Source organism: Equus caballus, chromosome 4 (genome assembly GCF_041296265.1).
Source record: "Equus caballus isolate H_3958 breed thoroughbred chromosome 4, TB-T2T, whole genome shotgun sequence".
Lineage (NCBI taxonomy): Eukaryota > Metazoa > Chordata > Mammalia > Perissodactyla > Equidae > Equus > Equus caballus.
The window spans coordinates 43,722,461-43,735,376 of record NC_091687.1 but is presented as its reverse complement, the minus strand read 5'-3'; the positions used below and the strand labels follow the sequence as shown (position 1 = coordinate 43,735,376).

Here is a 12,916-nt window from a genome sequence, read left to right as displayed (position 1 = left end):
AGGGAAAATGTGGGTGAATATTTAGTTTTGAGATGAGGAAGGACTAGTTTCTAAACTTAGGAGTAATGGAAGAAATTGCAAAGGAGAAAAAAATCTATAGACTCAATTATATAAAAATATCCAACTGGAAAAATATTTGCAACAAATGTAATAGACAAAGTGGGGAAAAGGGCATGTTCGCACACTGTTGGTGGGAGTGTAAATTGGTACAATCATTTCTGGAGATGAGTGTGATAATAAGTATCAAGAGCCTGAAACTTCCTCTCCTTTGACTCAACAATTTCTTTTCCAGGAGTCCAGCCTTCGAAAATTGCCACGAATTTGAACAAATGTTACCTACAAAGCTGTTTACCTTAGCTTTGTTTAAAAATACCAAAACCGGAAATAATCTAAATGTCTGTTGCTGGGAAAAGAGTTAAATTGTATTTTTAAATAAATAAATTGTTCACTACTATAAGCAAGCATAGGTATAATTCTAAATCATAGGGTTGCTGTAATTAGCAGTGACATTCCCTTTGTATTTCCGTCTTGTTTTGTCTCAGGAAAATAAAAATATGATTCTTCTACATTTCCAAAAGCTGAATTCAGTGCCACCTGAAGAAGAGTGGGATTATTGGGCCATCTTTGAGTTTTTCTTTTGTACTGTGCTAAAAAATGTTAAATAAAAACCAGTAATATAGAACATTTATAATGTGCTCATTGTGTGTAGGGCATTGTGCTGAGTGTATTACATGACTGTTCAGTGATTACTGGCATGAGCCTTATGAAGCAGGTAGTGTCGTTCTGCCCATTTTGCAGATGAGGAGCCACGGGCCCAGAAAGCTTTACTTACTGAGGTGACACAGGTGGTAGGAGTCAGAAGCAGAGCCTGGTGCAGCCCAGCCAGAGGCACATTCCAAAGCTTGTAACTGCGTATCTAAACAAGAGCTTCTCCTGCATTGGAATTAAAATGGAGGACTAACAAGTGACTTTTTAAAACAGTGTTAATCGGGCTTAACTGTGGTTACAGAGGGAGCAGAGATGCTGTCACTGCACCTCACTTCACTGTGTTCCCCTGTCACTGCAGCGGCCAGTGTAACTTCTGTCACCCAGCTAGCCCTGTTCTTCTTGTAGCTCACTGCCCTCACCTCCCCACCCCCAAATCACTGTTCTGTCCCTAGGATCAAGAGGCCTTCCTGCTCCATAAGGATTCTGTGTGATCCCCATTGTTTCTGAGCATTGTTTCTGAGCATTTCCCACAGCCCCTTGAGCCCCACGGAGCAGAAAGTAGCAGGCTCCCACTTTTGTGAGCTACAATGTATCACACTAAGGGTGAGACCTGGTGGAAGGCTGTGGAAAAACGTTGCATGCCTCCCTGTTCTTATTGACTCTTTTTGCTCTCGGATGGAGAGGACACTAACCTGAGCATCATTTCATACCTGCTTCCATAAAATCTCACAAGAAGCCACACAGTTAATAGTTTGCTTTCTAGCTCAGCATGTCATCCTTTCTTGCATCATTGATGCCCTTGAAGCAGGGATGGGGCAAAAGAATCAGGTTGTTTCCATCCATGACTTCATAATTAATTCTTCTTTTTTTAAAAAAGCTATATGTCCTTGCTAAAGGACAGGACATAATTTGTCCTTCCAAATTTCTGTAAACCAGGCTCTCTCAACCTCAGCACTGCTGACACTGTGGGCTGAGTCACTCTGTTGTAGGGGCCGTCCTGCACCCTGTAGGATGTTTAGCGGCATCCCTGGCCTCTACCAACTAGATGCCAGTAGCATCCTCCCACCCCCACCCCAAGTTATGACAATCAAAATTGTCATCAGATACTGCCAGTGTCCCCTGTGAGGAAAAATAAAAACAAACAGGAGGCTTAGAGCTAGAAAACTCTACCCCTGGAAAGGCAGGTAACATATAGAAAGGGCTGGATCTCATAGATGGTTCTTGTCTGTTAGGGGACATTGGTGTTCATAGGCTAGACAATCAGATTAAACTGCCCCCAGTTGAGAACGTGAAATGTGGCAAACTTAATGTGTTTTTGCTTTTTCCTTGAAGTGATGGGAAATAACTGTCCTTGTGAAGAGTTTATCATCATATCTGATATTTATCTTTTGAAGTGTTTTGAGCTTTTTCACATATTGATCTCATGATTCTATACTTTTGAGAATAAAATGTCTTTTTTTTTTTAAACAGTATGCAAGCATTGAAAAAAATGGCGAATTTTTCATGTCTCCTAATGACTTTGTCATTCGATATTTGAACATTTTTGGAGAAAGCCAGCCTAATCCAAAGACTGTGGAACTTTTAAGTGGTGTGGTGGATCAGACCAAAGATGGGTATGTTTTTTTAATTATCTTATTTAATTTTTTTGTCTGAAATAGCTTTCTGTTGCTTTAATGATTAGGAAGTCGCTGTATACCTTTCCATCTCTTAAGAGCACTTTCTCTACCTATTATAATTAATACATTATTTTACAGATAGTATTCTTAACATTTCCTTCAGTGTTCCTGTAAGTTGTTATATATGTGTATTTTTTGACATTATTTAAAGAACTATTTATAGTTTCACAAAACTATTGTAGTCGATGAGTGGCGAGGAGATACACTAGAGTGTTTGTATGTATATTGGTATTTTTCAAGGCAATAGTAAAAATTCTGAGTAAATGCATAGCTCTATGACAACTTTTCTATAATCTTTTTTTCTGCTCAAATAACTTTGAAATCTCACATATGATTAGATGCTATGAGTCTAACAGACAGAATGATATGATTCCATATCCCCAAGAAAGGCATTCTGCCCAAGGTGGCATAGAGTCTGAAGTGTCTAAAATTAAATGGGACACTTTGCAAAATGCCTCTGGATTATTTTCCCCCTACCAGTCTTCTCTGTTTACATTTAAAAAATGAATCTTTCCTAAGCTGTATAAGATTGCAGTTGGCTTTTACCATTAAGTGCAGAATTTTGGGCTCCAAACTCTTGGTAGTACAAACACCAACGTTCCCTAATAACCAAGTATAATTTCCAAGAACTAGCCTTCTCTACAGAAACTAGTGACCCAGCCTCTGCCCTTGCTGCTTGCCAGCACCCCCTTTGATAGATTGCAGTTACCTGCCATTCTAGGGTGGTGTTTTCTAGCTCTGAGCTTTCTCCCTTTGTCAGGTGTCTGATTTTCCCACAAGCATCAGTTTGAGATACAAGCAAAGTAAAATCTCTTGTTGCACAGAGCATGTTCTCAGTTTTTACCAGTCCTTCCCTTTTCTTGTTTATGCACCTGTTGTTCCATCTTGCATGGAAATAACTTCCTCTAAAACGAAGGTCTTGCAGATTAGAAGGGAGTGGGGAGGAAATTGGCTGTAATATCCTGAGGGATTGCTGGATTATACCTTCTCTTTTGTTCCAGTAACAGTTACTTAGGTTACTTCTGTTTCTGTCTCCACCCCAAGGTGGGATTCTTTGCTTGGTAGGAAAATGTAGTGTATGAGCAGACCCTCGTGCCCTCCAAGGGCCTTCCTCGGCTGGTGCAGGGAGGGGCTGAGGCATATTTCACACTAGTCCATTGAGGCAAAAGCTCAGCAGAACATAGATTTATTCTAGTGAACATTTTTTGAGGAAAATTCGGTTGCTTCTCCATCCCCTGTGCTCATAAGATTCAGAGGAAGTGTGACTAAGCTCACATGCAACATGAATTATCTGACTCAATGTTTAAGATCAATTTTTTTCTCACTTGATGGTTTAAAATTTTTTTAAACTACAGAAAAATCTAAAGAGTATAGTGAACGCCCAATATGTACCCTTCACCTAGATTGACTAATTGTTAACATTTTTGATACCTGTATGCTTTTTTTAAAAGACACACTTTGTACACACACACACACACACACACACACACATATATAATTTTGTTTTTTGGCTGGACGATTTAAATATAAATTGCAGACATCATGTTACTTTAGCATTTATTTTCTAAGAATAAGAACTTGCTTCTACATAACCACCATATGTTATTATACTTAGGAGAATTAACCATCATGTCAAAAGTGTAATATCCAGTCCATACTCAAATATACCAACTCTCTCCACCTGCCCCCACCTCAAAGGCCCCATTGCCCTTTTTTTTCCCCAATCCAAGATCTAGTCAAAGTTCTTATATTACATTTAGTTATCTATTTTAATCTAGAACAGACCCTTCCCTTATAATGTTTTTTCATCACATTGACTTAAAATCTAGGCCCAGTTATTTTGTTGAAGCCCATGTTCCAGACTTGTGTGGTCTTTTCCTCATGGCTGGATTCCTGTTAATTGCCTTAATTGGGGGCAGGTTAGGAGAGATTCTCTGCTACCTGTTGTATCTCCTCAGGAGGTAGGATGATACGCAGTTTGATCACCTGGTTAAGGTGGAGTCTGCCAGATATTTCCATGGAACAGGGACCATTTTTGTTTTGTAATTAGTGGAAGATACTTTGAGAATGGTGGATATTCTGTTTCCCAGCAACCTTTCACCCAGTAGTTTTAGCATCCATGATGATCCTTTCCTGAATTAGTTATTACACTGGTGTTTGGAAAGTGATTTTTCTAATTCTGTCATTTCTCCTCTACTTATTGTCTAGTATTCTTCAGTAACGAAAAGCTTTCTTCCCTCCACCTCCTTTTCTTTCTCTCCTAATCTTTTATATCAGTATAACTTCATGGATTTGTTTTAATTTCAGTGTACTGTAATCTATTATGGTTATTCTCTTAGATGCTCCGAGTGTCCTGGTGTGGTCAGTGGGTGCCCCTTTAAGCTGGCTCCTGTACCCTCAGCTTTTGAATGTTTCTTGCTTTTGGCAAATAAGATATTCCAGGCTCACCTTGGATTTTTCCTGCCTCTGACCTGAATATCACTCTTTTCCCCAAGAAGCCCTGGTTCCTTTAGTGGGGAAGGGTGCTTAGAAACAGAGTTGGGCCCTGGCTTGTTGTTACTCGGGCATTACTGCTTCTCTGACTTGTCAGTGGCAAGAGCTGGAAAATACCCTTTAAAAAAATTGAAAGTTCACATTGACATTTCCTACTTAAATTTAACATTTCAGAGTTGTTTTCTTTGTCTTTTATTTTTTATCTATTCCAGTGAACATTTTGGTTCCTATTTACATTAATATATTTTTGTTATATATAATTAATATATATTATAATACATATAATTATTAATATAATTATATGGGCATTAATTTGTATAATTGTAATACCTTCAATGTACCTTGCCTTCTTTTCCATCCCCATCCCCTTTAACACACATGCGTTTCTTATTTCTTTTTACGTATACTCTCCGAAGATATACGCTTAAGTTCATTAGATGCCAGCAATATAACATATATTTTACATTTACAATGCAACATCACATACATATTTTTCAAAAGTATTTGACAAATCTGAAACGGTGGCTTTGTTTTCCTGGTTTTGCAGGTGAGATGACCGAGGTGCTCAGTGTTCAAGCAGTTTACCGCCGAAAGGTGCCCAGGCCTGCCTGGCTCCAGAGTCCTTGGCCTATCCAATGTTCTGAGCTTCCTCTTCTCTCAGAATCTCCCAAATCTTTAACTCAACATTTTCTTTCAGATTTTGTGTTATCTTTAATCTCGGTGTTTTACTGTGACAGAAACAATCTTAGATGGCCTCAATCCTTTGCCCTATGACTTTCTTTTTCCAATTGCAAAGACAATATTAACAGTGAACACCTCAGTTTTAAAAAGGAAAACAACCACCCATAATCTCCTCACCTTGACAAAGTATTTTGAATTTTTTAGTATCTTCCATGATTTGTTAACCTGCATCAATGTTTTATAATTTGAATTCATTTTAATTGTAATTCTCTTTTGTAATCTTTTAGATTACATTAATCAATTTTCGTATTTCCATATGCTGTTCATAGTAACAGTGTTAAATAGCTCCATCATTTTTTGTCAAAGACATGTGCTATACTTGATGAAGTCATGCCCTTATAGAGTTATTTCAGTTTCTAGTTTTCTCCAATAGGTAATATTGGAGTGAATATCTTCATGCGTATGACATGTATTCCTTCTGTTTAATTACCTGCTTAGAAAGAACTTAGACGAGAGGGATTCCTGGGTCTAAGGGTAGAAATATTTTATAGCTCACCATATGTGTTGTGATAATTCTTTCCAAAAGGACTGAGCAAATTGAAGAACTCGCCCGAGGTACTGATACTTACTGAGCTAGTAGCAAAGAGCCAGTGTTTGAGCCTAGGCCTGCCCAAGACCCATTTAGATGTTGACTTGCCCTTTTCCCTAACCCTAACGCTGACACACACAGCTCCTCAGTAGTTACTCCACAAATAGGTGTAACCATACATCTGTTCTCAATGTAAAACTGTGAATGCCTTCATTTCCCCTTCCTTTCCCTTTCTTTGGAAGCATAGCATTTGTCAAGTTCACAAGTCACAAATCATTCTCCCAAATCAACTACTGTTCCTTGAAAAAACTACAAGACAGAAGCCACATGTTGTCCCATGGAAGCACAACACACACACCAAACAGTGGGAACGCGCTGGTGTGGGCTCCATTTGTCTGGCCAGGCCTCTTTGGGGCTAGCTTGACTGGCCAAAGGGATTTTAGTGCATAACTTTATTAAAATTTGAAAAACTATTTGAAGATTGACAACTATAGGATTTAAAAATAATGACAGCTGTGCTGACCCAGATGTCATGGTGAATTGAAATACTAATTTTTAGGTAGGTACTGGTCTACCAACTGTGGTTTCTCGAGTGTACAGACCAGGTCCTGCATATTTTCATATCTCCAGTGTCTAGTCCAATTTCTGGCCTCTGTTTCACAGCAATTTGTTGACCAAACTTAGATAAATCTTCTAAGAAGGGTTTATCCCCTTATGTTTTGAAAGCCCAAGAGTATTAGGGAATGGAAACTCTAGTTCGAATTCTAGGTTACTCATTGTGATAGGCTGAATAATGGCCACCTGAAGATATCAAGGCATAATCCCTGGAATTTGGAAATGTGACCTTATTTGGAAAAAGTGTTTTTGCCAATGTGATTTGATTAAGGATCTTGAGATGAAGGTGTTACTCTGAATTATGTGTGATAAAATGCCCATCACAAGTATCCTTATAAGAGGCAAAGAGAAATTTGACACAGACACGAGCAAGAGCAGGAGGCAATGTAACCACAGACGCAGAGACGGGAGTGATGTGGCCCCATCCAAGGAACACCTGGAGCTTCCAGAAGCTGGAAGAAGCAGGGAAGGATTCTCTCCTAAAGAGTCTCCCTTTGGAGGGAGAGTGGACCTGCTGGCACCTTGATTGCAGACTTCTGGTCCCCAGAGCTGTGATAGGATGAATTTCTGTTTTGCTTAGCCACCCACTTTGTGGTAGTTTATTACAGCAGCTAATACCCTTACCTGGTAATACCGAATATCTAGGAATCTAATATCCTTATGTAGCTGTTTTCTTTGGAGAGTTAGAAAACCTGTAGTTGCAAAGAATTTTCAGGGGGAGAGATCAACCAGCCTGATCCCCCCAAAATAGCTTTTCTCCAGTAGCAGTAGCTTTTAGCTAGCTCCAGACATTTTCCAGGCAGAGACCCCTGCTACATGCTGTCTCCTGAGGGCATGGCCCATTCCTAAAGACTTCAGCCGTGTATAGGATTGGGCTGAGCTCTAGCATGAAAATCAAACCTGTGTACTGCATGAACTTGGGATCTCAACACTTCCAGCTTGTTAGCAAAGGGATCCTGTTTTTCTGGAGCCCTCTTGATTCTAATGATTCATGAGGCTATGGCTTGGTCAGCCTCCCATGCAGTGAGCTTCTCGCGGAATGCTGTCCAGTCAGCTTCTCGAGAGCAGCTGTCTGACAACCTCTTTCTGTGCCTGGACTCTTCTGTATGTTCAGGATAACATGGTGAGTGGAAAAAACATAGTGCCTCCCTTCTTGGAGCTTCTACTTTAGTGGAGCAGACAGGTGTTAATCAGAGAACCACAAATAAGTGTGAATTGATGTTGTGGTAATTTCTGTGAAGGAGAGACATGGTGTGAGAGACAATAAAGAGGGGCTTCATGCCGACTGGGAGGCCAGGAAAGATTTCCCAGTGAGTGCCATTTGAGCTATAGGAGTTGGGAGGGGGGTGGGGGTGCGGGAGTGCAGAGGACAGAGCTTTGCTGACAGAGGGAACAGTGGTTGCAGAGGCCTACATTCTGAAATGCAGAGGCTGGCGTGCCTGGAGCACGGAAAGTGCAGGGCCTGGTGTTGGGAGAGGTAGGCTGAGGCTAGACTGTGGAGGAACTTGTACTTCCTATCGAGGATTGGGGGCCCTTACCACGAGGGCAGTGGAGAGCCCTCAGAGGAGGATGTGAGTCTAGGGATCGGCACGATTTGCCTCTGCTATGCCATTCTCGCTATTACTATTTGAGTTCACCAGTCCTCACCCTCCCTTCTGCTCCCTTGGAATTGCATGTTGTGTTTTGATTTTCCCAATTCTACTGTTCTAATTGATTTAATGATGGGTTTAATCAAGATATGAAGTTCTTGAGGGAGATGAGGGGAAGCTTTGACTACCCAGGCCTGGAAGACCTTTGTTTGGTGGACCTCAGGGGCGAGGAGGAGGAGGTGGTGGGTCCCTGAGAGCTGCGCAGGGCTCAGACCCTAAAAGTATGACTTCTCTGCCTGCCGTTGGATTTGTTCATATGCTTTTTGATGTGTCTTTCAGATTTGGTTGTCATTATTGTTTTTGTTTAAAATGTGAATGAAGCTTTCTTTGTAAATCATCTCAGTGTAATTTTTATACGTTGTTCACACAGCTATCACTAACAGTGAGGTAAAAATAATTTTGTGTGTGTCCCTTTGAGCTTTGCAAATATGTTTCCATTTGTTGTTTGTTATTAACTGATGTCTCATTAAAGAGGGCTGGGTCGCAAAAGCTATTTTCACTAGTACCTTATCCTCTCACCTGGGAAGACTAAGTGGGGCCTGAATAAGCTTGGAGATGTGGGCCTGGCCTCTTGGGCTCAGAATGCTCTGCCTGTTACAGGTCCGACCCCTGTCTGTGTGGAGTGGGCACTAGGTGGCTCTGGTATCCATTTGCTTTGCTAAGATCGGGTATGAATTTACCAACTACATGTTTTCCATCTGAAGTGTAGATCTTTGCACTCCACACGAGAATAGAAGTTGGCTCTTCCTTTGAAAAAGGAATGTCAGAAATTTGATTTTAGTGAGGAGCTGTTGCGTCCGACTTACCACCTTGTCAGCCTCTGTTTTATTGAATCAAAATGATAGCATATAATCAGCATCCACAAATACTTCCTTTCTCTTCAGAGTACAGAGAATCAGTCCTGAGACAATTCCCATTTTGATGCATGAGAAATAACTGTGCCAAAGAAGAAAAAAAAAGAAATCTAGGGTTTAAAAATGCGTGGCTATATGAATAAGGTGTGTTCTCTGCCTTTCCCATGTTTGCTGTTTATCCTTCTGAAAAAAAATATTGTCTTTTAAGTACTTCACAAGGTGAAGGAGGATATAATAATGTTGTTGAAGATAAAATCATTTTTATATACCTGTTTTCACTTTGTGAGGCTGTTGCAATGAAATCCAGGCCTTGGCCACATGCTGGGAGTTAATGAGGTTTACAATTGGCAATACTTAAAGAGTATTAGGGTAATGTATTTAAACATCAGCCGTTCACAGTCTGAAATGCTCATCATCTGTCAAATATAGTCCGGAATCAATAAGTGGCGGTCTTTCAATTTGCTAATAAAGTTTTCTACGCTACTAGGGTGGACACAGCTTTCAGATAAACACCTGAAATTCATAAACTGTAAAATTGAGCAAAGGCATCTCTTTAATTTAAAAAACTTGGTAATAATCAACAGCAGTCACCTGAGAAGCTTAAATCTTCTTCTTAGTCATCAGACTCCCAAATTAATCTACCAAAACAAAAAGCCTCATTAGCAGCTCTCATTGAATCAGTGTTATTTTTTCTTTCTCTCAAGATGTCTGATTAACCCCCTTTCTTTTTGCATTACTCACTTTGTGTTAATATTTGATGTCTGAAATCATAGGGGGATGTGTGCAATGTGGTGGCTAGACACTGTCTGCAAGGAGTAAATTAAGAAGAATTCTTAAAAAGGTTTGTATTATGTCGCTGGTATATTAGAAAACCTTTAGGAATCTCAGGTGCCTGGGTTTATTTTTCTTTTTAATTCCAGAAAGGGTTGATTAATGACTAGGTGCTGATTTCACTTCTGATTCATATGTACGGATAGCCCTCCTACCCTTCCCCCTTCTTCTACAGACCAATTCAGGCCCACTTTGGAGAGTTTTGCTGCTATAAAGGGAAGGTGAGAAATGGGGCCATGGCTGGAGTGGGAAGGGATGTGTGCAGGGAGCATCTTTTTAAGGTGGATACAGAAAGCATAATGTATGCTGATGGGAATGACGGGCAGGAGTGGAGAATTGACACTGTAGGAGAGAAAAAGAAGAGATTCTAGTGTGTTGTCTGAGAAGGAGGTGGCCTCTTGTGAGAACATGGTGAGTTGATCTAGAACAGCTGTTCTCAGTGTGCTCCGTGGACCCCTGGGAATCTCTGAGACCTTTTCAAGGAGTTCATGAGGTCAAAACTGTTTATATAATAATACTAAGACGTGATCTGACCTTTTCACGGTATTGTATTTGAAGTGATGGTTCTAAACGCAATGGTGGGTAAAACTGTTGGTGCCTTAACACCAATTAAGGAGCGACACCAAACCCAACAGTGTGAGTAGTCCTTATATTCTCACCACAGTAACAGTGGTAATGATGATGCCAGTTCGGCTTGAGAATGTCCTTGAAGCAGCAGTAAAAATTGATTTTTCTTAAATCGCACCCTTGCGTACATGTCATTTAAAAATTCTGAGTGATGAAATGGGAAATACGCATAGAGAACATTCCTGTCCGGTGATGGTTGTCTGAGGAAAAGCACTTGACCTGCTGTTTTGAGTTGCTAGCTGTACTAGTCATTTTTTCCATACAACACTTTCAATTTGAAAGAAGGACTTATTTGAAAGAATTAAAGTTTTCACAGAACAGCTTCATGACACTTGAAGAGTTTTCAGATGTAACTAGTGGTGATATTAATGTGATTTTTTAATATGGTGTGATGAAATGTGCCAATATTTGGAAGAGCTACATAACTTAGGGAAATGTTTTTCAGATGACCAGTACTCAGTGTTACAAGATCATGCCTGGGTAAAAGATCTATTCAAAATGCAAGATAGACCCATGAATTTTAAGGTAACAGAGTAGGAAAAGTTCACTGATACCGTTTCAGATTCCACCTTGCAACCAATTTTAAGAAACCGTCACTTATTGGGATTTGATGCTGTTTCATAGAAGAATATCCACAGTTATCTAAAAAGGCAGTTAAAATACTCCATCCCTTTCTAACTATGAATCTATGTGAGGCTGAAATCCTTCATATCCTTCCACCAAAAGAACATATTACAGCAGATTGAATGCAGCTGTCTTTCATTAAGTCAGACATTTAAGAGATTTGCAAAGACATAAAACTGCTTTGTTTCTCACTATGTTTTTTGTTTTAGAAATAGTTATTTTTCATACAGATGTTATGTTTCCATATAACAGGTTTATTTGTTTTTAATGACTTAATACATATTTTAAAAATTTATTAATTTTAATTTCTAGTACAGTGAATATGATAGATATGACCCACATAAATAAAGCTCTTTGGGATTCTCACTAATTCATAAGCATGTAAGGGAGTCCCGAGACTCAAAAGTTTGAGAAGCGCTGAGCTAGAAAAATGGAAGAGCAGGTCGAGTAAAGGGCAAAGAAGTTGTGTAGAAGTTGTGGGATTTGGGGGAAGTTTTCTTCTGGTTTCCTTGGTTTTTCTCTGGGATATAGATGAGAGGGAAGATGTGGGTTGAGTATTGGCAGTTTGAGGAGAGAGAATATACTAAGTGTTCATCTAGAAGTGGGAGGGTGAATGGACAAGGGAACACAGCATAGATGCTGGGCAGGATCCACTTGAGGGCCCACCTGAGGGTTTGTAGTTGTGAAATTCAAAGTAGACCAGTTTGTGAGGCTGTGTGTTTTCCAGAGTTCAGCTGCTTAGCTCCTGGCTTGGAGTGGGAAGTGTTGGATATAACCAGGGTTGAGGGCTTGTCCATTGAATGATCAGAGTAGGAGAGGTGCCAGGGATGTGAAGGGCATGCAAGAGAGTGATTAGAATCATTGACTATAGGTTAACTGTGGATAAGGGGCAAAGACGGGATGTTGGGGTAGGAGGCAATGCGAAGGTGATAGGCTTATTGAATTGTAGGTTTCGGCGTTGTTGAAGATTGTTGAAGTTGGGGTGTAAGAGGGAGTGAGCAGGAAGACTAGAAGATGCATGAAATTGAGAACAAGGAGGTATTGCAGTTATTGGTAATGGCAAAAGTCTGGAGTCTGACCACAGAAGTGAGTGACTGAGGAAGGGTGGAGAAAAGGTCATTGGAGGAGAGGAGTTAAAGTAAGTGGGAGGCCTAGGTGTTTGAAGAATTAGTATATTAAAGTGTCAGTGAGCCAGCAGCTAAAATATGGTTGGAGGGTATGAATCAGGCATTATTAGGTGATAGAAACAAGGAGGGTTGCTGAGTGGTGTATTCAGATGATGTGAGTATTTAAACTGAGGGTGAGGAAGGAAGGGTTAGGGATGGTCTGGAAGACGCAGTGAGAGGGAAGGAGTACACCTACTCTGCTTATAAGCTTGGTGCAACCCAGGATTGCAGAGAAAAGCCTGTCACTGCTTAAGAGGGGGTTGGTGAGGAAGCATTGTGTCAAAGAACAGCTAGGTATTGGTTAGAGCAAGAAAGTGAAGGGATATTTAGAGGATTCCTCTGAAAGGGATCCCTTTAGAGAAGGGATTGAGGATGAGATCTTGCTCCGCATGCCTTGTTGAAG

At 40.2% G+C, this 12,916-nt stretch overlaps 1 protein-coding gene across 2 annotated transcripts in view; it reads left to right on the top strand.

Moving 5' to 3' along the window:
- Window positions 1-12,916, top strand: part of SLC25A13 (solute carrier family 25 member 13) — a 195,997-nt gene that overhangs the window by 35,618 nt on the left and 147,463 nt on the right. For both annotated transcript variants that reach the window (XM_023639244.2, XM_014739147.3), the window contains exon 3: window positions 2,179-2,321. In XM_023639244.2, the coding sequence (XP_023495012.1) occupies window positions 2,179-2,321 (143 nt within the window). The remainder of the gene's footprint in view (window positions 1-2,178; window positions 2,322-12,916) is intronic.